This window comes from Cyprinodon tularosa, unplaced genomic scaffold, assembly GCF_016077235.1.
Source record: "Cyprinodon tularosa strain WSP-4 unplaced genomic scaffold, ASM1607723v1 ctg45, whole genome shotgun sequence".
NCBI lineage: Eukaryota > Metazoa > Chordata > Actinopteri > Cyprinodontiformes > Cyprinodontidae > Cyprinodon > Cyprinodon tularosa.
In genome coordinates, this window is record NW_024039174.1 from 3,130,780 (window position 1) to 3,157,360 (window position 26,581).

A 26,581-nucleotide genomic window follows, 5' to 3' on the forward strand; every position below is an offset into this window, starting at 1 on the left:
CCCCATGAAGTGCTTCCACGGACCCCCTAGGGGTCACAGACCCCCTGTTGAAGACCTCTGCTTTAAATCATTTAGAACACTCTTTATCTAGCTCACAGTTTGTAGTGGTCTTCAAGTGACAAGAGAAAGTTTCCAGTTTAACTGTCTTTCTTAGAGGACTAAGAAACAACACACATGTATGTTCTTAACTCTAGCAGTGCAGGTATTCTGAAGACATTCCAAACAAAGACATATTTTTCTTCAACACATTTAATGCTTGCTTAATAGAGAATAACAACAAAGGTTACTTGTCGGAAAACAAATCCTGTGTGGATCAAATTATTTTTTATTGAGGTTTCAAATGATTTGTTTTGCATGAAATCTAAATCATCATTTTGTTCTTATCAGTTGTAATTAATTTATAACTGATTCTAAAGAAGTCCAATCAACTATGATTAATGGCAAATTAATTTGAACACTTATTCTTTATTTCAGCTAAGACTGATTGTATCCTATTTTTGATTTTTAACAGGTTTAAGATGTATGAAACCTAAGAAATAAATTTAAAGATATTGGCAAAAATCCTTTGAGCTGCACTACATCCAACACCAGAGCTAAAGCACATAAGAGAAATTATATTTGTTTTAAAACCATAGAAACTGAATTTCTTTTAAAAAGAATATCAGAATGAAATGTTCAGAGCTACTTCAACCTACAGTTACCTTGAGCACCTTGATTACTTGTACAGGTCCTTCTAAACAACTAGTTTTCAAATTGCATCATCTCCATCGTTTTTGCAACAAAATTTAAAACTTCACAAGAAATGTTTGTCTTTTTCATTCACTACATGAACAACATTTTTGGAATCAGAAATTCGGGTAATAGCATTTCTTGAAGCTAAATTAAATATGTTATCAGCAGTTTTATTAATATCACAGCAATAAAACAATATTCCCCTTCTAGTAAATGGAAAAATTTATAAATATCATCTTATGAGGGGATGCTTCAATCAGAGGAGGAGCATAGCATGTATTACAGTTCTGGCACTATATTTTCTATAATCTCTTGCATCCCATGTTCAGAGCATATTGAACCACTTAGGCTGCCAGGTACAAAATTATAGGAATAAACTTTGATTGCAATCCTTGTTTAAAGCACAAGATAGTTGAGGAGTCACCTATTTAATAAAATATATCACAAGAGTCAGAAATAGTCCCACATATCTATGGTTGCTGGGGACCAGAGGGAAATACTGTAAAATATTGGCATCCTACTACAATGGCATTAAGTAATGATACCACCAAGGATTCCATGAAAACAGATATGGCATGATGAAAAGACAGTGTTGTCAGGAATAATCATGGGGTATACATATATATATGTTACACCAACACTGTGGCTTGCTTTAAATTGATAAAATTCTGTATCTGTTCCATGATCCATTTTAAAATGCGCCAAGCAGAAATCCACACTGGAATTAGGATGTATGCATCCAGAAAGCCTACTGTTTTATTTCAACATATCCACTTCAGTCCTTCTGAATTCCAGACTGGCCCAACTGATTTTCAGAAATAGATGCATTTTGCTATGTCAGGCATTAATAATTTACTGAATCTGTATTTCTAACAGATGAGGGCAGTCTATCATGCTGCAGTGCAACGGAGGCAGTTGCAACTACTGGTTAAACTAGTATGATGCCTTCTTAATATAAAGTGCTCTTTGTTGCTGACTGAATGTGAAGTATTGACAAAGGAAGAGTGAAAGCAAAAGTCATTAAATCCATGAGAAGTTTTAACTACATTTTGTAGACAGGCAGAAAGTACACGCATAAGGAACTAATTGATGTTAAATGTATATTAGTAAATGTCAAGTATTTTCTTATTTTTCATACTAGGTATCCGTGAGGACATCCTGCTTGCATTACCCATTTTTACATATCAATGTGTATTTGGTGATGGATGGCCTAGTAAACTAGCCCCACCCACCACCGGCCAAAATTATTTTTGCCTGCGAGTGGTCTAGCCTTGATCAAAGCCAAGATCAGGCCTTAGAACTGGCTGGCCAATTACAACGCAGAGATGTGTTTTGAATTTCTGGATGCAAAGCGGGCGGAGTTTGAGGGCGGTACGGGTTTTCGTTGAAACGTGAGCAGGAAGAGGCTTTACGCTCATTCATTTTTAAGAAGGACGTATTCGCAGTTTTACTGACAGGCTGTTTGTTGACACTCCCCCACCAGCTTTCTGTCGCGCTTTCTGTCACAGTCAGTTGTGCCCATTGGTCAGAGCGTTGGCCAATACGCACAGACATGGTTTGACAACAATGGGTTGTTGTCATCAACAATCTTCTGATGTCTTATTCATCAGGGCTAGACTAAATTACACATTTAATCTCACATTTAGTCTGGATTATTAGGCTAGTTGATAGAGGCCTGCAGAACTATATTTTAAATAATGCAGATTCATTGAAGATATATTTGTGCAGTATATGTGTCATAGTGGGCAGTGCTGGTGCCTTGCAGCAAGGCAAGGTTGCGGATTCGATTCCTGGCCCAGGGTCTTTGTGTTCTCCCTGTGCATTCATGGGTTCCCTCTGGGTACTTCGGCTTCCTCCCACAGTCCAAAAACATGACTGTCAGATTACTTGGCTTCTCTAAAGTCTCCTTAGGTGTGAGTGTGTGCACGAATGGTTGTTTGACCCTTTTGTCTCTGTGCTGCCTTGGCGATCCTGTCCAGGGTGTACCCTGTCTCTGACAGGGTACACCCTGGTATGTTTCTATAAATTACAGCTAATGTGAATAGTTTGGCATTCTCAAAGGCCACAGTTCTTGCTTCAATCAAATTGTGTGGAAAAATAATTTTTTACAGAGAGACTTTGACGGGGAGAACACAAGAAAACTGAAGAAAAAACAGCTTTGCTGCTGGCTCTACAAAAGTCAAAGCATGGATGTGACAGAATGATGGATTGACCCTATCTTGTACTGAAATACCTGACTCTGTTGGTTTATTATTCAATCTCAGTTTTTCAAATATGCTTTTTATAATTATGTTGCCTTTCAAAATTTGAGGCACAGGAGGTAAATAGCAAGCATATAAACAGTACACCCTAGAACAAATCAGATCCATCCATCCATCCATCCATCCATCCATCCATCCATCCATCCATCCATCCATCCATCCATCCATCCATCCATCCATCCATCTAGAACATGAAGTCACACCATGAAGCCCCCATATCAGACATATTTACTTGGTTTATTAAGTGTAGGTCAAGTGTAGGTAGTATTTTTAAATTCTGACTCTAGCATTATTAGTTGAAGCACATTTGTGGAGGCAATATGTAGTAATTTAAAAAATGTAACCATTGTTGACTTCGATCCATGGTTTTCATCTTTGAATAAATGATTTAAATGGATGCAGTAGCCCACTGTCTCATACAAACAGAAGCATCCTTATTGATTTTGAGACATCAGTGCTTTATTACTCCTCTGTTCAGTTGTTGTCATGAAAGCTCTGTGTAGTACCTTGTCTTGTCTACAAAGCCACCTTACCTCCCTAACTCTTATTGCATTGCTGTTGTCATTTCATTTTCACCCAAGAAATTTTTTTTTCTTACAATGCAATTGCCATCCCATGGTAAGGAACATATTATGGATTTGGGGAGAGTAAAATAAACTGTCTTTTTAAACTTTGAATATAGTGTAACTAAACCTCTAAAAATGTATTTCATTATTTTATATTCATTCATCAACTTCTATAATATTCTATTATTTCTATTCTAAATGTTTTATAAGAGTGTTGTATAAAGCCATTAGGTTCAAACCAGCAAAGTACCCTATTTATTCACACTTTATCAGATCATGTTTTTTTCATAACATTCAACAACTATCATTTCTATAATGAAAAAATGAATACATTTTACATGATCGATGAATGGAATTAGATTTTTGCTAGAAGAAACATCAACAAAGGCATGTTCCTTGTAATGGTATCAATGTCAAGAACCATGGAATAAAGCAAAGGTAATTTTTTTTAAGAAGTGGTAGGAATAGGATTTTATCATTGCTGTTATTCAAATCTTGATTTTGATTACTTGAAATTTTTGATCAAAGATAAATGTGGACTGCTACTGTTATCCTGCAACCTTTTTGCTTCAGGTTTATAAAGTTAACATTTTTAAAGCCAGAGTAAACTTAGACAACAGTTTCCTCTTTCGTACCTCCATTCTCGAATTTCTCTGACCTTTTCCAGTGGAGCCATTAGAGGTCCAACACCTTCAATTAGAAGCAACCATTACAGTGTTTATTTACTGAGCCTCATGGACTTGTATGGACAGACTTTTGGCTTTTGGACTGTAAAGTAAAGGTAGAGCAGTCGGGGAAGGTGAAGTAGTGGCAGCTCATAAGTGTTTGCTGTTAGAAAGAACTTGGTTCAATTTGGGTCAACAGAGCTGCCTGTATATAGATAAGAAAGTGGGATATAAACAAGTAGGTAATGTGTTTATTGACAGGATTTAGAGTACCGCTGACCCCTGAGCAAACCTCGCCCTTGTTTGCCGATTAAAGCAGTTGCACCATTGGACGGCTTCCAGCTCAGGGGGATGTTTGCTTTCACTGGCCCAGCTGAGTGGTGCCCTGACTTAAAGCAGACTTCCAACTCTCGATGGGTCCACACATCTGCTGGGGACCCTCCATTTTCGTGAGGGAATGTCTGCACTTACTCTATGATCTCACCTTGTGTGCCTGAAGCTTGTTAAATGAGAAATTATTGCAGAAAAAAGCTGTTGTCGGCTCCAGATCCAGCAGAGTTCTGAACTCTGTGATGTTCAGCTGTATCTTTGTAGACCTATCTTACGTTACTTAACCACAAACAAGAAAAGAATACACAAATGCAACTGTGCAGCTGTCAACAAGTATAAGCCCCGTATATAAGCACCATAGCTCTCAGGATGTTTTGTCAGAAACATCTGTTTTCGATGAGGCTTCAGAGAAAGTGAAGAACAGATATTTGGTCTTTTATTTATTTATTTTTTGGTCCTAACACTGATGATTGGTGATGTCTGTTTAGATCTCATTCCCGTAAGTGGAGGTTTGGATTTCACAGCCCTTCTGGAATTTATATTTTGAGCAGTTTGTGGTTTCAGTTCAGGAACAAAAGAATGATTTTTCAAATTCAAGGGAGATCCAACTGGTTCTCTGAGTGGTGCCACCAGTGTTGAAACAAATATTTCAATCCGTCCTACAAAACAAATCTCTTGTTTGTTCTTTAAGCTGTTTTCCCAATGCTGCCATGCCATAGCATGAGAATGAGCCCATATTTTCTTGATCTAAAGATTCATAGATTGATTTGACTAAATGACAGAAAAATTATATTTGTTGACACACAATCTATTTATTACACATGTCTTTAATGCAGTAGGTATCAAATATGTTATTTTCTTTAATAATTAAAATCTGCTAATATTTACATACGTATTTATTCAAGTATACTTAAAATAATTGTTTACATCTATCTAGCCTTTACCTAAGAAACTGAAAGAACACCAACTCATTAACAAAAATTAGCCTTTTTAATCAAAAACAATGGTTGAAGAAGAATATTCTATCAGACCACAAAAACAAGTTGGAAAAAAATGTGTTCCTGGTCAGAAAAATAAAAAGCAAAAGAAGCAAAAGTGGGAAATGATCTGGTACTGGTGGGTAACATATGTAGTTAATGTAGCATTTCACTGAAGAGTGAAGCTTAAAAGTTTTCAAGCGTATAATTTATTTACTTTATGAATATCGAACCAAGGCTCCAAATTGCCTGATGCCTTTTCTCAAATGGCTTTGATTGTTATCAGGGTAATAAGAAGTGCTGATCAGGATATTCTAAGACTCAAAGAACAGTTCTACATGATTACAGCATGTAAATTTCCCCAGAACTGAAAAATAAACTTGCAATAAATCTAAACTTGCAATAAAAGGGCCCAGAATTTATGTTGTTATAACACTTTACAGTACAGTATTTTATTGTTGATATTTTAACTCTTCACTAATATGTTATTCTTATACATTTTTCTAACTATTTTTTCTATAAACTTTTTACTTCTGTAACACCATAATTTCCTCAGTGAGGAACAATAAGGGATTTTCAATTCTATTCTATTCTATTCTATTCTATTCTATTCTATTCTATTCTATTCTATTCTATTCTATTCTATTCTATTCTATTCATTATATTATATTATATTATATTATATTATATTCTAAACTTCATACCAAGTCTGAAGATTGGTTTATCAAGATTATTATTTTGTTGATAAAAAAAAAAGTTTGAGATTCAAATTCTTTTGAACATATTTAAGAGTAAGAAGGAAATCCTTAAAAGGTGTTTTAATGTCAGTGATAATTATAATCAAATATTTTGCTTTCTTAATTTTTACAAAATTCTTAATACGTAGCATTTAGCCTTCTGTGACATTCATTTTTGTTTTCACTTTCTAGCGATTTCAATATTAAAATTCAAGGCTGATCACATTCACCAGAAGGAAACTAGCAAGCTAATGTTGAATAAAAATCCATCTATTTCCACTGATGGATTTGCTCTGTCACCTATCGTCAATAGGGGTTCCGTTTAATCAGTATCACTGCTCTGCACAGTTACATCAATGCCTGTTAAAGCATCATTAAAGCTGGCACAGAGATACTGCAATGCATCCATCATAGTTCTTACTCCATCACACTGCAAAATGTGCCGTATCTATAGAGTGTATCCAGCCAGCTGAGGTATTTGCAATTCCTTTTTCCTTTATGCAACTGTGATTAAAAACTGCACTGAATAGCAAGAGAGCATCTAATGAGGACTATGCACAACGCGTTCAGTTAGATTTTATTATACATGTGTAAACTGGCTGTAAACTGCTTACCTTTAGTATCCAGTTTGATTGTGGTTTTATTTTACCTTGGTCTCTTTTAGGGAAAAAAGACATTTGGGGATGATGAAGGGTAGTTAACAAAGGAAGGAAAGAAAGAATAAGAATTAATAAGAGAGGTAATGTTCAATACAAATGAGTAGGTATGAAACTAGATAACTTGATTAGAGATAAGAACTGCAGGCTAAAAAAGGCAGTGAAATAAAAGGATAAGGAATTGAGGCAGTGGTGAAAGAGCCAAGGAGGATTATCGGCAGAGAACTGAACTTAAGCTCATGTGAGACTGATTCTCTAAGATGACAGAAAACAGACAGCTGAAATCAAAACCATTGTGTGCAGTGTGCTCTGCAGATCTTTCCGTCTTTCTGAACCCTGCTCCTGTCTTTCGGTTTCCTTCTCATCTCTTTTTTTCCCCCGGCTGAATACATCATCCACAGTCTGCCACCCTTTCCAGTGTGCTCTATCTTGGAGTCAAACATTAGCCAAGAAATGAGATGTATAAATGGGAAGGTGTCATAAATTCTTCAGCTTTCCCTTTATTTTTGTTTGCGGTCCTTTTCGAAAACACAACTGAGCCACACAAACCAGACCTGAACAGCTTTCGTCGGGTGCAATTAGAGCAGCGCTGTGCAATTTCACACATCACAGAGTCCAAATGGTAGTGAGAGAGCTGTTAAAAATTTTGACAACCTCAACACCCTGAAGCTATGGAATGTTATTTTGTTAAAGTGTGTAATTCTCTGAGCCTGTACATTATCTCCCTTTTTTCTGTTGAGAATGAGGGAGGTGATAGATTTCAAGTGTCTTAGGGGGTTTAACTTTGCTCCTCAGAATAGTTGCATCTTTTCCACAAAATGGAAACATTTGGATGCTGAACAGCAAACCAGACAAGCTGCACTTTAAGCCTTGTTTACAAAGACTCTGGTCCCCCTTTTCCAGCCTTGCACCGCATATTTTAATAAGGTATTGCTGGAAAGAAAGAACCTTTGATTCTAAATTACTGAAAAACCACAAACACATTAATAAAATTGCTGTATTTATCCTTACGATTGCGATCTAGTCATGCAGAAACAGGGAGTTTGTAGATACATCCTGTCCAAAAATAAGGACTTCTAAGAAAGTCAGGTTTTGAGATGGTGAGCAAGGCGTCCAAGGAACTTAATATTTAAAGAGTGTCTCTTTTAACTGTGAAGGGATTCTATTGAACTTAGAACTTAGAACACAAAGTAATATATATAAGACCCAGAAAGGACAGTGCTTTTAACTTAAACTAAACATTAAAAAAGGGAACAACAGCTTGAACCCACAGCATCTCATCTTTTCATCTTAGTGTTTACATTCTGACAACATAGATTAAAGGATGGGGAAAAAAAACAAAAAAAACATTTGTATTATCAGGAAACTGAACACAGAAATAATAGTGAGCTGACACAGACAATTTATTTAAAGGGCACAAAAAATATTCTGTTCCAAAACTTCTCATCAAGCTAAAGGTCATATTTGCATTTAAAGTGATATTTTCATACTTACTCATCAAAATAGCCCTCCCTCTGCTCTTTTACATTCAGTGGCTCTCTAGAACCCACTACAAAATAGTTCTGTGCTTTTGTTTTATAAACTTGAATCATAGAACAAAGGAATGAAGTAGGCTCATTTTATAAAAGTAAAAATAAACTACCAACATGGCAAAGAGGGCAGCCGTTTAATACTGCCACTTGTATCTCTGTGTATTTATGCATTTGTAAATGTCCGGCTGTAAATATCAAGGGTATGATGGCATGTTTTTAATAGCGATATATATATTTCTTTCAGATTGTGAAACCTTTTACGGCAGAAAATCCCTGTAAAAGGGTTTAGTTTAAAGGGCCAATAAGCAAATTTTCACCACTTGGTCTGTGTTCGCTCCTATGCTATGCTGGTAAGCCTTGATTGGCAGCTGTTCACATCCACATATACCACTGCCTGGCCAGCCCAACTATGTAAACAAGAGACTGGAAAACAGCACAAAGAGATGATGTGTGATGTCTTACCATAGCTCGTCTGAAAATATACCTTCAAAAACTGCTAGTTAATGTCTTTTTATCTAATATTGTATTATCTAATAATACTTTAATAGCCCTAACACAGGGCCTTTATAAAAACTGTAGTATGATAAACTGTGTAATTAACTACTACCCAAGAAGTTTTTTCAGATATAAATCTACAGGAAAATACTCATCATACAACAAAAAAAAGCATAAAATGATTTAACCATTAATCCTTTCTTCAATTTTCACTGAATTTATTTTTCTTCTACTATTCTGCAAATGTGCCAGATATTCTTAAAGCTAAACTTTATTTGCCACTGCGGTTTAGAGTGATCAGTTTTTGATCAAACAAGATGAGTATTGTAAAAAATCTCCTAAACAGTGTTATTTTATGTGCTGCTTTATGACATAGGTAAGTCATGCAGGTTTCAACCCGATTAATGACTGCTATTGAAAAAGGCCTCCAAGTTTATATCTTATGATGAATAAACCTCATTCTAAGCACTGTCATCTTTAGATGCAGATACTGTGAGCCTGTCTCACGCAAGTGTTTCCACATTTCACATTTATATTCGTATAACTTATTTATACTGTATATCATGATAGTTAATAATGCAGATCTTCAATTGATGAACTGCTGAAATGTTTTCTATTGTCTTGCCTTGTTTGTTCTGCAGAGGCGTGTAATATCTGTGTCATATACACTCACCGGCCACTTTATTAGTTACACCTGTCCAACCGCTCGTTCACACTTAATTTCTAAGCAGCCAATCACATGGCGGCAACTCAGTGCATTTAGGCATAGAGACATGGTCAGGACAATCTCCTGCAGTTCAAACCGAGCATCAGTATGGGGAAGAAAGGTGATTTGAGTGACTTTGAACGTGGCATGATTGTTGGTGCCAGAAGGGCTGGTCTGAGTATTTCAGAAACTGCTGATCTACTGGGATTTTCACGCACAACCATCTCTAGGGTTTACAAAGAATGGTCCGAAAAAGAAAAAAACATCCAGTGAGCGGCAGTTCTGTGGGCGGAAATGCCTTGTTAATGCCAGAGGTCAGAGGAGAATGGTCAGACTGGTTCGAGCTGATATAAGGGCAACAGTGACTCAAATAACCACCCGTTACAACCAAGGTGGGCAGAAGAGCATCTCTGAACGCACAGTACGTCGAACTTTGAGGCAGATGGGCTACAGCAGCAGAAGACCACACCGGGTGCCACTCCTTTCAGCTAAGAACAGGAAACTGAGGCTACAATTTGCACAAGCTCATCGAAATTGGACAATAGAAGATTGGAAAAACGTTGCCTGGTCTGATGAGTCTCGATTTATACTGCGACATTCGGATGGTAGGGTCAGAATTTGGCGTCTACAACATGAAAGCATGGATCCATCCTGCCTTGTATCAACGGTTCAGGCTGGTGGTGGTGGTGTCATGGTGTAGGGAATATTTTCTTGGCACTCTTTGGGCCCCTTGGTATCCATTGAGCATCGTTGCAACGCCACAGCCTACCTGAGTATTGTTGCTGACCATGTCTATCCCTTTATGACCACAATGTACCCAACTTCTGATGGCTACTTTCAGCAGGATAATGCGCCATGTCATAAAGCTGGAATCATCTCAGACTGGTTTCTTGAACATGACAATGAGTTCACTGTATTCAAATGGCCTCCACAGTCACCAGATCTCAATCCAATAGAGCATCTTTGGGATGTGGTGGAACGAGAGATTTGCATCATGGATGTGCAGCCGACAAATCTGCGGCAACTGTGTGATGCCATCATGTCAATATGGACCAAACTCCCTGAGGAATGCTTCCAGCACCTTGTTGAATCTATGCCACGAAGAATTGAGGCAGTTCTGAAGGCAAAAGGGTGTCCAACCCGTTACTAGCATGGGGTACCTAATAAAGTGGCCGGTGAGTGTATATGTCGTGCATAATGAAATATTGTGTTTACAATGCCTGTTACCTTACCAGGACACAGTTATGGTATGTTTTTTGTTTTTCAATAGAACTGTTTGGACAAGGCGAGCAAACTGTTATTTATCAAGTCATATGAAAACAGGACTGCTGTCGGAGCTACTTTAAGAATGAAATATGTCAATATGGCCTAACTTATGATAGTGGACAGAGCACCTGTATAGTATAGCACAGAATGAAGTGATGTTTTTATAACTGTAATAGTATATGAGCTGCATACAACAGTATGGAGGAATAAGGCTTAAGGAGATACACAATTGTTTGAATGGGTTGTATGCAGGACTTTGCTGTTTATTTCACTCTAATCGATAAGAATGAGGAAAATATTCATGTTTAATTGTCAAAGTCTTTTCAAAGAAAGCCAGACCAACAGACAGACCGACAGACAGACAGACAGACAGATAGATATGTTTTTCATGTTTGAGAAATACCCCACCAAATTACTAATTTAAATACATTAATATAATAATACTAATCATGCAATTTTGCAGTATTTGATTAATTTAAGGTTTTATCATAAAGCTTCTTTGCATCTACTCTACTTTTTTTTCTTCAACTTTAACGCTGCATGCAATTTTTCTCTCCCTGGTATGTGAACAAACAGTATTGATTAATAATCCTCACAGTTTTGACAAATACGCTTTACAGTCTCATTACGTTACAACAAATTGTGGTACACACTGGGAACTGTAGTAGTGTACGTTATAGATCGGATCATTACTGCTAAAATAAACTGGTGCTGTTATGCCAGCTCCTGCTCAGTTAGGACTGGCCAAGTATTGGTGCTCTCTGTCATGGTTAGTTACACAACCTCCTGCTGCTTGCTTGCTGTGACTTTCTGTCTTCAGTAAAAAAGAAGGGGTGGGAATACATATTAATAAGCAGGGATTATGCAAATATTCATAAAAAATGTACAATTAGCTTTCAAAAAATTATTCATAGTTGAAATCCTGTACTTATGTTTTTAGATTATTACCAGTGTACACCATCTTGTGGTAGTCTTCAAAATAACAATCAAAAACATGCGCTGAAGCAGGGGTCTTTAACCCCACCACAGTGGATATTCAACATGAAGTGACTCAGACATGAGCAATATTTGAATTGACAAAGTAAACAGGAGCCCTTTTCATGTACATATATATTCATCCTGTATCCAAGAGAACAATGCAGATCATAAAGGCGATTGTTTTTATGTCTTTATATTTTAATCAGTGAAATATTTTGTGGTTTTCATTTAAAAGTTTGTTTTCCTCTTGTTTTTACGAAAAGAAAGAGAGTTAATTGTCTTTTATATATTCAAATACTTTTAAAACTATTTGGAAAACTTTCTTTTTTTTACAACAGACAAAATTTGTTAAAAGTCTCAAGATACAGTATAATTGTGTTGCAATGTCATCATTAAATCTGATATCATCCAGTAAACAAGCTTTTAATAAATATATATTTGTTCAATGAGGAAAAAACACTTTGTAAACAAGTGTTTTTTTCCAATTAAACACCCAACACCTGCTTATAAAGATGGCTGGCTTTGTAGGTTTCGTGGCTCTAGATGGATTTCATTTCATTGGAGTGTGTCATTGTATTGCAGTTTGCTGACCCCTATCCTAAAGGGAGTAATGGTTAAGTAACAGGAAAAACAGAGTTTTCTGATGGATCTTTATGATTCATGTTCCATAAAGACCTCTCGCTGAGTGCACTGCAACGATTAGCATTTGCCCCAATCTTTCTGCTGGTGGGTTTTTATTTATGGCTCCTCTGAAGAAGTGTACCTGTCTCAAGTTTAGAGTGGTCCGTCCTCTCTGTCACCTTCTCCTCACTGATGAGGTAATCAACAATGCGTACGCCGATTGGTGGCTCAGTGTGGTTCCACTCCATGATTACCAATGAACTACTGGGTTCATAGGTGTAAGACAGCTTCAGCCTGGCAACAAAGGGGAAACAGAACTGCTGTGAAGTATGCTGTCAAAATAATGACCTCTTTACAGGAACTGGCAGCCACCATCATCCTTCCTGATTCACAAACCTGCAAGCTTAATAAAACACTTTATCTGCATGATCATAAATATTGCTGTTAGAGAAGAAAGTCACGATATTTATTTCCTAATTTCTGACTCACTCTAGAAGGGATGTTTGCAGCTCCTGAATGAAGCACCAAGAATTTTGTATACACAGGTTATCCTGGCAGACAATCAATATACAGCAGCTTGTTTAATTGAATAGCACGCCCACAGCAGACAGGAGGAATAAACCATTGATCGCTGTAATGTCTGGTTGCAATTAAATATTGAGTATCCAGGGAAACTGATGGCACATTGCTAGAGTCCAGGTTAGGAGGAGATTTATTTCTGTTGGAAAAATGACAGATGGCATTTCTCACACTTTTGAATGGGTTGAACTGAGGTAATGCAATGTGATTTCACTCACATGGGTTGAGGAAGCGGGGCGCAGGTGGGCAGTCCGTCTGTGCCGAATGCGCTGGAATCACATCGACACCAGTCATCAATAACGTCGCCTTTGCCTGAGCACCACAGCATGCTCATCATTGCTTCTTGGAGAGCCTGTAAGGACAGAAAGCTAATGATTGGAAGAGGGGCAAACACGTTTTTGATTTTAAAATAAACTTCTAGCACATAATAGTAATACATCAGTTTTTTTTTTATTATTTTATTCTATTTTTTTAACTTAAATAATTAATATGCAGCCTTCAAGTCTGTGGTACAAGCTTGTGGCAACAACTTAACCGTCCTTAACCCTTAGAACCCTACGGACCCACCGGTGGGTCCAGCTGCTACGTGACCTCGTAATTTTAACAAACCCCCAGTATTGATGTAAAAAACACATTTGGCACAGTTTGGTGACATTTTTGGATAAATGTGCCAAAATGGCCCCTCCGCCTAAGAAATTTCCCACTAATACCATTCTAAAATAAATATGATTCATCTGATTGAGTCCAAATTTGGTATATTTTTACACAACATTTAGATTTAAAAGTCTGTACTACTTTTTGTGCTATAAATAATATTTTGGTAGTGTTTTGCAATGTTTATTTCAAAGAAAATTTTGGCGAGGTTCAAAAAATGCAAAATATTTTGTATTTTCTCCCTAATATTTCAGGCAGGGTCAAAGCTACAATGGTGCTGACACCAGAAAACCATTCTATGACATCTTACCTTTACAGACGTACCAAAAGTTTCTTCTTAAATCTAATAGCTGTGAGGCTATAAGTGATTTACTTTTGTGTGTTTTTGTCAGGCAGAAATTTATTTATACCCCCTGAGGGTGTAAGAGGTTAAACATCAGCATTTTGTTTGTGTTTGTTATTACTCATTACTTATTAAAGGGGTGTGTTGGCCTAGTGGTTAGAGCAGAGTGCTTGTGATCTGGGAGGGTTGCAAGTACCCAGTTCAATCCCCGCAGCCTCCACTCTGGATCCCTGAGCAAAGACCCTTAACCCCACGCTGCTCCCCGGGCGACAAACAATGGCAGCCCACTGCTCCCCAAAGGAATGGGTTAAATGCAGAGAGTCAATTTCCCCATTGTGGGACATAAAGGGATTTTACTGTAAACATTAATCCATTCATAAAATATTAATATAGCTGAGCTTGGATTTAGAGATATTTATGGAAGATCAAAATAGTCATGTTACAACTAGAACCTTTAATTTAGTGCTGGGATTTTGTTTGACAGACCAACACAAGGAAAAGGAGAGAGATGTTTTCCAAAAACCGAAACATACATTTGTATTCAGTCCCTATGAGTAAACACTTTGAAGAGCTATTGCACCTTTAACAAGTGTTTATGTGCAGCTTTGCACATAAAGTGACTGAAATTTCAGCCCTTCTTTTAAACATGTAAAGCTAAGACAGAATGAATGGAGAGTTTAAGTAAAAATCCTTTAATGTCTTGACACAGATTCTAGGTTAAAAATTTAACCGGAGTCACTCCGTTAAATCTCTGGCTGTACAGTAGGTCTTTGGTTTTCCTACTGAATGGTAATAAAGACTTTTGCAGCTTCTAGAAGGTTTTTCTCCTGTCCTGGCTTTAATGTAGCATCATCGCTCTTCCAGTAGACATAAATCCCTTTTCTTGTCTAAGTGACAAATACTTTTTCAACATTATGATGCTGCCACCACCATGTACAGGATCGGTGTGTGTAATGTGTGATGTCCGCTAAAAGTCTTCTGATGGACATAGTTTTTTGAATGTAGGAAAAAAGAGTTACAATATAGTTCGATTGCTTGCTTGATTGATTAATTAGTTTCATTGATCTTACAGAGGATAAATGTATATGTTACATTGGCTCAAATAGTCAAAAAGAATAAGAAGATGCAAAAAAGGAAGAAAAGGTGCATGGGATATATATAGAATATACAGTGGAGATCAAAAAGACTGTAAAAATGCGAACAGCAAAAGAAAAATCTAAAAAAATTGCAGAGCCGCAGGGTGGGAGTAGGAGAGAAAGCAAGTGCTGAGAGACAGAAGATGTCTGTGAGTAAAAGCCTCATGCAGGTTTTTGAGCAAAGCTCCGATTGTGTTTGAGTTGAAGTGGTGCAAGATTTCAATTAAATGTGTCATCACTGTATTTTTTTTTTAATGTTTATTATTTAATTGCACAAATCTTTCAATGCGACATTATTTCAATGAATTTCATAGCTCTTCAATATAAAACACATTATTTAAAGCAGATACATTTGGTTAATTAGTCTTCTTTATTTCTTTTTGGGATTTTTTGCATGTTTTGTTCCTAAAAAAACTTTTTCAGGAAAGAGGGGGTCGTCTTATAATGAGGGTCCTCCTATATTCATTTTTGTGTCAGCTAGTCAGGGCACTTATTTTCGAATGTTTGTTTTCTCTTTCCACACATTGCTTGTAAAGCCAAGGGCTGTCTTTTCAACAGATTCTCCAACCTGAGTTGTTGATCTCACATGGCTACCTTCTCTAAAGTTTCAGTGGCCTTTTTTGGGTGCTTCGCTTTTTTCAATCCAAAAACATTTTACATAACCCTCCTCTTCATGAAGTGTCTTTTGACAGCAGAGGTCACGGATTAGCTGACCAGGGTCCAGATCTGGAACCACCTGCTGGCTAATCTGGACCCAAACAGATTTAAAACATTGCGCCGCTTCTCCTGTTTGTATGTTAAAGCCCTCTGGAGCGTCCGGGACCAGGTAACACATGATACAAATTAGCCAATGAGCTGTGTCAGACAGGATTGCTGATGCAAGCTACTTTTATAAGTGGTAGGCAAACATGTGGCAAGCCGGACGATGGAAAAGAAGGAGAAGATGATGAGAAAAAGAAAGCAGAGAAAGTGTGGACTGCTGGAAGAACTGCAGTGAACTGGTGAAATGGTGTGCTCAAAGATGACCTTGCTCATTTTGAGTTTGGCTCAACCTGCTGCCGTGAAGCAGGATTCCCCACTATGACCATAATCAGAAATAAATATCAAACCAGGCTCACAAATGAGCATCTTGATATGTGCTTGAGAATGGCTTTTTCGCCATTCAAACCCAGTTCTAAAAGCCTTTCAGAGCAGCGTAAAGCCCACTGCTCTCATTAGGCCATAAAAAGAAAGACAAAAAAAAAAAAAACTGAACAATTTTCTACTTTAAAAAACACTTTAGATTTTAAGATGGAAAAACTGTCTTTTTATATATATATATTTTTTTTTATTTAAAAAGTCAATGTATAATATAGATGCATAAACACCTCATTATCTTTCAGTGTTAAATTCTGTTTAAAGTAACAGATTATAATAAGAAATTTGTTTGGACCTTTACTGGTTGTTGATTCTCTTTATTTTTTGGACCCCGTTCATTTTTAATGGGTTATCCCTGATCTATCATAAACACCTGAAGCCTTAATAAAACAAATGCATATATTCTGAGATTAAATTGTCCATTGTTCCATTTAATTATTAGGTACTGTAAATATTAAAAGCATATTGTTGTAATATGTTAAATGTAAAGGTGTCAAGAGAAAATGCTAATGAAATGTGCTGACGAAAATTCATTAAGGATTTTAGTTATATATATTACAATGTAAAAAAGTTAGAAACCTTTTGGATGGAAGGAAAGTAAACAGGGAAGGACCGTACTGTAGTGGGACTTTATATCTTAAATATACCAGTAACAACTGTTACTGAGATGACAAAGGATTGGAGATAATTAAGCTGAGTTCTTTAGAAATAAAAAATAAACAAATAAAAAAAAAACATAAATATATTTGTATTTTAAAATATGTGAGTAGTTTTACCTTTAAGTTTTTCACACCCCCTATTTAAAATAATCTATGTGACACTGAGCAGTACAATAAATGAGAGTGTAATAAACATCAAATGATAATGCAGCTTTTGTGTTTTTTTACTTCACAGGTGTCTACACCAGTAATTTTTGAAGCTTCTATCAATATCAGCTTTGTCCGTCCGACTGAGCTGGGCGATAAAGGCTCTGAGACGTGTACAGCACCATATCGACCATTTCTTCATCCTCCAGGAGCAGAGGCTTTATTGATGTACAATATTGATAGAATCAAATAAGTCACAGAGCAGCGCGGCAGCTCATGGCACAGCATGCTTTCAACAGAACACGTGAAACTGAAAGAGAAATACTTCCTGGGAAGTTCTTTTATGTTACATAATGGGTTCCTAAAATTTTGGATGTCCCACATAGTGTTATGAACATTGTTAAGGCTTCAGGGGAACCAACGACATAATAATCACAAAGCAATTTTCGTGCCTAAATTATTAACTGCTGTCTTTAAGCATCAAGTTCCAGCTCAAAATTGCAGAGAAGCTTTTGCAAAAAAAAAAAGAAAAATATAGCAATTTGATCAAAAGTAGGAGTCTGTAAGAGTGGTTATAAAAGACTCAGGAAACACAAATCAATTTCCTTTGGAACAAAAGCACCAATTTTAGCTTAATGGAAAAATAATAGTTGTACAAACCAGTTTTTTTTTTTGCTTTTGAACAGTAGATGTAGACTTCCAAGACACCGAAGAAAATCTGAACAGAAATAGCACCCACCTGATAGGTCTCATTGTTGGACACTAGTTCATAGATTGGTGCAGCCTTGGTAATCTTCAGGAGGACCGGTTCAGACTGCTGCCGTCCCTGTGCCGCCCTTGGACTCATATGGCAGAGGTGACAGGAGCGTGGGCACTGGCCTTGGCTGGTGCAGTCCATTCTGACGCCGGCCACCATGCGCTTAGCTCCTGTGTCCAAAAGGCTGGCAATGTATGCTGGGTAAGTCAACGTCCTGGGCTCCTTGTCCCGCTCCTCTGACTCTTCTGAAGGGGAATTACCTGAATGTACAGAAAACAAGGTAACAGATTGAGGACAATTTCCAAGCTGTGGACTTCTTTCATGGCAACACACATAAATAATAAATAGGTTTATAAAAGTTTATAAAGATTAGATCTACTATTTTCTTCTAATGAGAAAAAGAAGCTGTGGGGAAAAGAAAGAGCTGAACTGGGAAATTGTTTCTCCACAGCACTGTGGAAAGACTACAAAGCATTTATATGTTCCCAAATTCCCATATCTTTCTTTTGGAGTGTTTTATCCTTTTTGCATCATAGGCAGAATATATGAGCAGGGGTGTAAATAATTGGAGCTCAGCGCTGTCTCTGTGTAGAAAAATGAAATGTTTACACTGCGCTGATGTGACTGCTATATTGATTTGGTTTCTTTTTCTTATCTCAAGCTCTTTGTTTGAAGTTTGACAAAACCACATGTACAATTACATCAGAAAAATATCAAATTAAAGAGAGCAAAGTAAAAACAATGGCCCTACCTCTCAATATAAAATACATTTAAAAAATCTAACTTATCTGGATGAAAATCAGACTAACAGGGAGATTGTTCGTTAACTTTAGTCTATTTAGAAACTTTAGTCTAGTTCCTCTTAGCATACATTTCTATTGCAATAGCAGTTCTTAAAAGAAAAAGATGACAACTGACTCATTGGAGCAGGCGAATGTAGGCTCTGTGATAGGGTTTTGTGACATGGAGCTAGATCTGCGAGGAAGCAGGGTCAAATATACTGTAATTTAGTTATGCCAGAAATTGTTGATACTTACAGTATAAACAAAAATAAAACTCTTTGAGGGACACATATCCAACCTTATGTGTATAAAAATAAGCTAGATTTGAGCAAGCATTTCAAATTTTGGAGTCTTGTGGAGTGATATAAAATAAACATTCGATAATAGAAGTATGGCCAGTGAATAATTATTGAAAGACTTATATAAGTTTTATATATATTATAAGTACTCATTTAAATATTTGAACTTTTTAAACTTATTTCAGAGAAAATAATAAAATAAATAAAGCTTAATTCAGTTATCAAGGGTCTTAGCAATTTGAGCACATTTTGGCTTTTGTTTATCAAAATGAATCACCTAAATGGGTGACATAAACTTACAATGCTTACATCTCTGTTTTAAAATGAAAAAGAAGGGGGAAAAAAAACACAAAAAAGAAAAAAATACTACTGGATGGGTTGGAACAAATCATACCAAACAACCCAGAACAGTGCTTAAACATACTCAGTGGTCTTATGTGGTTTCTGCTGCCTCCAAAGTTATTAGGTAAGAAAGCTTTAAGAGGAAACTTAGGTAAGCATATCCAAACTTAAGAACAAGGACCAAGAGCAAAGCCAACCTTGACAAAACTGAACAGTCTGCGTGAAATCAGCCAAAGACACAGGAAATGAAAATGAAGGCGAAAACAGTCAGCCACAGCAGAAGGCTGCTGATACAAAAATGAACTAACAATCACAACCAGCTGTGTACCAGTAAAGGGAAACAAATCTTTCAGGGGAGCGGCAAAAGAACATAACATCCTACAAATATATAAAAACCTAAGAAAATATTAGCTCTGAGAGATGTACAATAACTAGGGAAGGAAAAAGTCTCCATTGACATTACCATTTGCTTCAAATCAGAACATTTGAGTACATTCATTTTTTTTTTAGAAAACATACATTGTTCTGCTTTAACATTTGTGAAACAAACAATTGTTTCAGTCAAGAACAAAGCAAAAAAGGTCTGATTAAAATTAAACAAGCAACCAAAAAATATACATTTTTAAAAATGAAACCTTTTCTTTGTGTCTATAGCCCAGCGGTTACCAAAGTGCCGAGGAGTTGGGAGGAGGCTCAGGGGCCCAGGTTCAATGACCGCACAGGGACATTACTCAATACCTTAATATTTATTACCCACCCCAGTGAGGGTGGTAAATATGTTATTTAAGCAAATAACATTGGGACTGTCATATATTGTTCTGTAAGAACACACAAAAACTGGCTCTGAGTTAGGACAACAAATGAAAGTGTGAATAGAGCTCAAATCATGGTCCAAGAGTTAACTATACAAACATACGTAATAAATAAATAAAAACTCTTCATTCTAAGTATGAGATTTTATGAGCAAAAAATCCTTAAATTCCCAGTTAAACATATTCCAGTTGGAAACTCTCAACTACACTAGATACTAAGTACACAAACAAAAAGGGATAAAAAATGGTTGAAAACCAATATCAGTCAACTGATGCAATTAAATCAGTTCAGCATGAATTTTATGCTTGAGAAGCAAACATGAGGTTAAATTAGCTTTAAACTAATTTAGAACAATTGGAATGTGTTCAAACCAATTCACAATGTAAATCCAAAGAGGTAAATACAGCATTGTTTTTTTTTTTTATTAAATTTTATGAAGTGATTAAACACAAAAAACAACCAAAAAAAGGAAAAAGCAAGCCTTCTTTGATTGTTCCTCAGGGAATAGTTAAAAGGTATGGGCCACCAAGCTTCTTCATTTTGACAACAAAATGCAATGAGCATATCAGGAAGCATATAAATGTTTATATTTTATGGGTTTTTAAGCCCTTAGTAAAATAAATGTAGTTTTAGCTTTATAAACAACAGCTCAAGACATGTCAGCATGGGGTATAAGGCTTTCACAATTAGCCTCTTGTTAATTTTCTTCACACTACACTAAACATTAAATTATGGAAAAAAAATATCAAAAGCCATAACTGTTTGGCTTTTAAACCTTTCACCCACTTTGCCAGGCTTGTAACCTTTGTTGATCTCTGCTATGGAAAGGTGAGGCATCTCCAAAGATCAGGAAAGCTTAGCGTGTGGGGCTTGCATATCCTCTGTGGTAGTGTCTTGTGAGAGGGGCGTTTGCAGTAGTTGGAGAGGACAGTAAAACAGAGCAAAACTGTATGTTTCTTCATCAATGTCCAAAAGTAATGAGCCTGGACAATAATCCTCAATGTTCAAAATGAACATATTGGCCTATCTGACACCATTTCTTTTTAAAGCTCAGTGAGGCCATCTCACCGCTCTTTTGCCCGGGGCTCCTTGGTCTGGTAAGAAGAAGAACGCATCTTCAGGTGAATCCCTATCCTTAGGAATGTCTGTGTTCGTTGACCAATCCAATATCCTGTCTATGATTCAGAGAGAACTGAAGCATTGACTTTGTTGTGATTCTGCTGCTTTGAAGCAGATTAGAAAAGCTGCAGAGTTTTTTGCCAATGGCTAACTGTATCACCTGCTGCTGCCTCTGAGACCGGCCGACCGCCTGCCGAGAGGAACTGCAGCTATAGAGCTTGCATCAGCTACTGCTTGCACCTTTAGTGTAGACGACCCAGAACTCCTGTAAGTTACCGAACAAATTAAAGTGCTGCCTGCCATAGACTGGCGACCTTTCCAGGGTGTAACCTGCGTTTTGTCCGTAGACAGCTGGAGATGGTACCAGTATCCCTCGCAACCCAACTTAGGATAAGCGTGACGGAAAATTGATGGATGGATGGATGGATGGATGGATTAAAGCCCTGCAAATTTCCTGTCGTTGTTGTATCCAACTGAAACTGAAAGAAAGGTGCCATTGGTCTGAGGACTAAAACCCTGGGCTCGATTGGACCGACCTATGTTCTTCACATCCACCAAATTAACACATAGTAAAAGCTTTTGTTTTCCTTTTTATCTGATGTTTATTAATTCATTGATATACTCAACCTTATTATTGGACATTCTTTAGAGACTGAATGAACGTTTAAAACCCCCAGCTCCCCCTTGTGCTGATTCTTAGTAGTCTGTCATATTAGATACACTGTAATAGGGATTATTCAGATAATAATCAATATTTAAACTTCTAGTACTGTGTGGTTATTTTTCCGGTACCTGTTCTACCTGGGGTACAAATACTAGAATCTTGGCGAGTAAGCACATTTCAGTTATAATCCTTCAACTTATATTAATAAATTGGTTTTACCCTTTATTTGAATTACCTATTAATGAACCACAACTTCCAGTTTTAGTTACTTATTATATTTATAATTTGCTGGTAAAAGTGTACAACAGGCATTACACTTTGTTGAAATGTATGTAATAAATGACTTCTTTTCCGTATTTTTTATTGTATTGTATGCAATGTGGAATTTTGTTAAAAAGTAACATTTGCACACAAATTGGTGAGAACAAAGGTATTCAACATTTGCATACAAAGATTCAAGTATCTGAACGTTTCCAAGGGTTTCTGCACCCTTACACCTCTGTCCAGCCCAACTTTAATTTATCCCTGTCAAACTGGCCCACTTCCTACTAATCAGCTCTCATCATTCTATCTTCACTTGCCACCATTTGGCAGATGGATATTAAATGTGGCAGTTATATTAGGGCAGGAAAGCACTTTGCAGGGCAAAGAAAATTGCCAATGATTAGTGCAGTTTAGTTTTGGTTTGATTCAGTAGTCCTAACTGTCAGCTCAGGCTGCTAGCAGATATTGAAATGGATGAGCAACCATGCATGGTGACGCCTGATGACCCAACACATATGGCACAACATTAAGTTTTTCCCACTTTTGAGCAACTTTAGGAGTCCAGATTACCAAGCTTACTCTAGTAGACATGTAGAGTACCTTTTAAAGGCCTTGCTACACCTTCCATCATTATGGCACAATATGAATTCACATCACAGCCATGAAAAACAATTTTTGATGGGATTTTATATAAAAGAAAAATGCAAAGCGATGCACAAGTGTGACTCAAAATAGAATTTAACTCCAATATTTTTAGATGTCCCCATAAATGCTGATCTGCTTTACTGCCCCTGCTGAGAGGGGGATCACAACAGTGTGATGCTACCACCAGTCAAAGATATGACAGGGTAAATTCTATGTATATATATATGGTTTTTGGTATCGACTGGGCCTCTCAAGGTGTAAAAATATTGCTTTTGTTGGAAGAGTATTTTTCAGTAAAATTCAAAGATTACTTCAATACTAAATTTGACACAGAGAGCTTTTGGCTTAACTGACTGAACTACTTACAGCAGTACTGCCCTGAGTGAAGTAGCAGAAAGAACTTTTACCTCTGTCATTGATTTTTCAAAATTTACACATATTTTCTGCCAAAAACACACTAAGACTGATGTCTACGGTAACTTATACTAACATTTTATCATGCTAATTTCTAATTTAATATCTCAAAGGAAGTTTAAAATGCCGACTAGAAAATATTCATTCTTTTTTTGAAAGAGTAAATGCAAATTTACAGGGACTGTTCACCTTCTGCACCTCATACGTGTAATAAAAGTTTTTTGTGGCTGGAAGATCAAAATTGCATTTGTAAGATGGTGGTTTATGGCAATTCTTAAGGAAAAATTGAAATTGCCAAAATAAATTGTGGTAGGACCAGAGTTTAAAGAAATCTATTTTTCTGTCTTTTATTTGAAAATCTTTTTGTACCAAATTATCAAACTTAAGTGGCCAGTTAAGTTCTTAAATGTACTGTGTATCACAATATCAAAGATAAACATCAGACTGTCATCAGGTTATAAAAAAAAAACTTGACATGACAACAACAGGAAACTATAAAATCATAATAAATCTTGGCAAAGATCAGTAATATAAAAAAATTGTTTTTATTATTAATTCTAGAGCTGGATTACCTCTTTAGAGTGTTTGAAAACTGGAAACACATTGAAAAATTATAGGACACCTGCCCTTGTATACTATGTTTCAACACCAGTATGCAAGAGACTTGAATAAAAGCAAGACATGGTGTAGTCTTTTAAAAATATTAGCAGCTATTTAAAACGGCCCTTCTCAGTCAAACACCTGCCGAATGGCAGCCTGCTCCCCTGCGACTCCCAGCCAAATCTCCTCCAACTTGCAGCCACTGGCCTTCTCCTGGGCTTGCACATTTTTTACACTCACTCCACCCTTTCACTGAATTCCAGGGTTTTACCGGGAGATGACGCTTCTCTTTAGATCTTAATGTACACAAATCATGACAGAAATAATATTTTAGTACAAAGTTTGATGTTTAAAAAGACATTGGAGAGGACCAGCCAAGGATGGCTGCTACTGTAAGTATATTAATTTAATTGTTTTAAATATTGTTTTTAATTTTCACTCCCTGTTGGTCACGTGATTCCGCCTCCTCACACGGTGCCTTTGCCATCTTTATTTACCACTGTGCCAACAAATAACAGAATTCTTTGAGAGGAGAGTTCTCGCAAAGTATTCTGGGATATATCTGCTTGTTTATTGACCATGGAAGATCACTACTTTTCAAGTTGCATTGTGGGAAATTTGGAATCAACTACTTTTTCATCGACTAAATGTTCTGACACTGTAAAATGGTGTAATCACTATATATTGCCCTATATAGTGGATTTTCAGACACAGCCTAGTTTTTTTTTGCATCCACTCTTAAAAAAATGTGCGCATATAGGTTTAAGTCTCTGGATCTCATGAGAACCAGTGTCTCCTGTAAACTGTATCTTGGTACATCTGACTTCTTAATGATATTTAATTTCAAAATGCAATCATCTGTTTTTATGTTGTGTTTTTGAGAAAAAGAATGTTGTTCCCATTAAGACAAACAGCTAATCTAAAATATAGCACATAGATAGCAACCCTAATAGTAATTTGTGAGCTTTAATAATTTCAAAACAATATTTTAAACTAGTGTTTTCTCCATACATACTGCTTTTTATGAATAGCAAATTGGTTGATAAAGCTTGTTGGAATAAAACTTTGCCTATATCATTACCTAAGATATGACCATCTCTCATTGGTCTTCATCTTAACAATGACTCACAGTACCACAATAGCTGCAATGTGGTATTTTAATGAGAAAATGCACACCTGACCTTTAAATGCAGGGATGCTAGAAGGGATATGCATAACTGTATTTGTACTTTAAAGTGAAGGTTAAACAGGATTTTTGAGGCTGTGGGTGGATATAAAGTATTGGCAGGGCTGTTATTTTCTTTGCATTGATATCTATTTATGAGCAATTCAGCTTGCGTTACTTGGACATAAGCCTGCCGAAGGACAATTGCTGCTATCGGTACACAAGTTTATGAAACTTGCAGAACTGTCTCAATGTCTACCTTTACTGAGCAATACATTCCCCAGAAAGAGTTGTTTTAAATAAAAGCAATAACATACAGAAAAATATTGATACTAAAAATGTCAGACATGGTGGGGGTGGATTATATGTGAGCCCATTTCTACATTAGGACAGTAGGATGGTTAGGAGATGATTTGCTTGACTTCAAATATCTTTAAACAAATGAGGCCATCAGTTTAAGTGGTTCAGTCAACCGCTGAATGGCTTAAATAAAACATACTAAAAATGTTGGCTTGTCTTGCTCTATATAGACTTAAAATGTTAGAGATGCAGTCGCATGACCTAAAACAGGCTATTCCATTGTTGAAAAACTTCCACAGTAATCCACTGAGAGGAGAACAAAATTCCATATAATAGTGTAAGAAATTCAACCTTGTTTACTTCAAATGTTGGATACCTGTTTTCACCAAGGGCAAAACAAGTTTAGATAGGCAAGACAGATTAATACATTTTCACTTAAGACCAGGTTGGAATGGATATGGTCAACCCATAGGATTTTAAATCGGTAAGGGGTACTTACTTTTTTTCACAGCACCGTATATTTTAACCAAGCATGATTCCCCAAACCAATAAAAGCGTAGTGGGGCACTGCAAGTACTTTACATATTCAATCTTCACAGGAGGAAAACAGAAAGGTGACATTCCCAACATTTTACAAGACTAGCTCTGTTTCTGCATTATACAAAGGCTCTCTTCACTATTCACACTTTGATGTTTTTTAAAGCTTCAGCTCTCTTTTGCATTCCAGCACTTGCAGTATCAAAGCAACTAAACAGCTGTCATCTTCAACCTTACATGGGCGGATGTTACTTGATTTTTTTTTTAGCTTTTGAGAAGCTGTACGTGGTTTGAAGACAAATGTAAGTAAATTGCAGACAAAGAGAAATATAAACATATCAAAAGTGCCAACAAATCCAAGCATGTCACTTTGAAAGGGATACAAGAGAGTGAAAGGAGAAGATTACCTCACTGTATTTCTGTGCATATTTTGACCTTTCAGTGAGACAACTTTTGAGTCGACCTTTGCTGCATAGAAACTATTATACATTTTTGTGTTTGAGTGTTTTGCAAAATTTATATTCTTGCTAAAACAGTGTGTTTCTAAATTTTTTTTTTTTATTTCTTGCCTTATTCAGTGTATCAGAAAGTTCATTTTCAGTTTTGGTTACATTATTTTGTATTCATAAGTAGGAAAAGTTTATGATCAATTGGGAGGTATATGCATGGAATCCCTAACCTGCAGACAGAGAAGTGCCAGAAT

The 26,581-nt window shown here is 36.5% G+C and overlaps 1 protein-coding gene across 6 annotated transcripts in view; it reads right to left on the minus strand.

The window, feature by feature from the left end:
• astn1 (astrotactin 1) overlaps positions 1 to 26,581 on the minus strand; it is a 486,347-nt gene that overhangs the window by 66,977 nt on the left and 392,789 nt on the right. For all 6 annotated transcript variants that reach the window (XM_038300459.1, XM_038300458.1, XM_038300457.1 and 3 more), the window contains 3 exons: positions 17,917 to 18,194; positions 13,320 to 13,453; positions 12,665 to 12,816 (listed from right to left, as the gene is read on the minus strand). In XM_038300459.1, the coding sequence (XP_038156387.1) occupies positions 12,665 to 12,816; positions 13,320 to 13,453; positions 17,917 to 18,194 (564 nt within the window). The remainder of the gene's footprint in view (positions 1 to 12,664; positions 12,817 to 13,319; positions 13,454 to 17,916; positions 18,195 to 26,581) is intronic.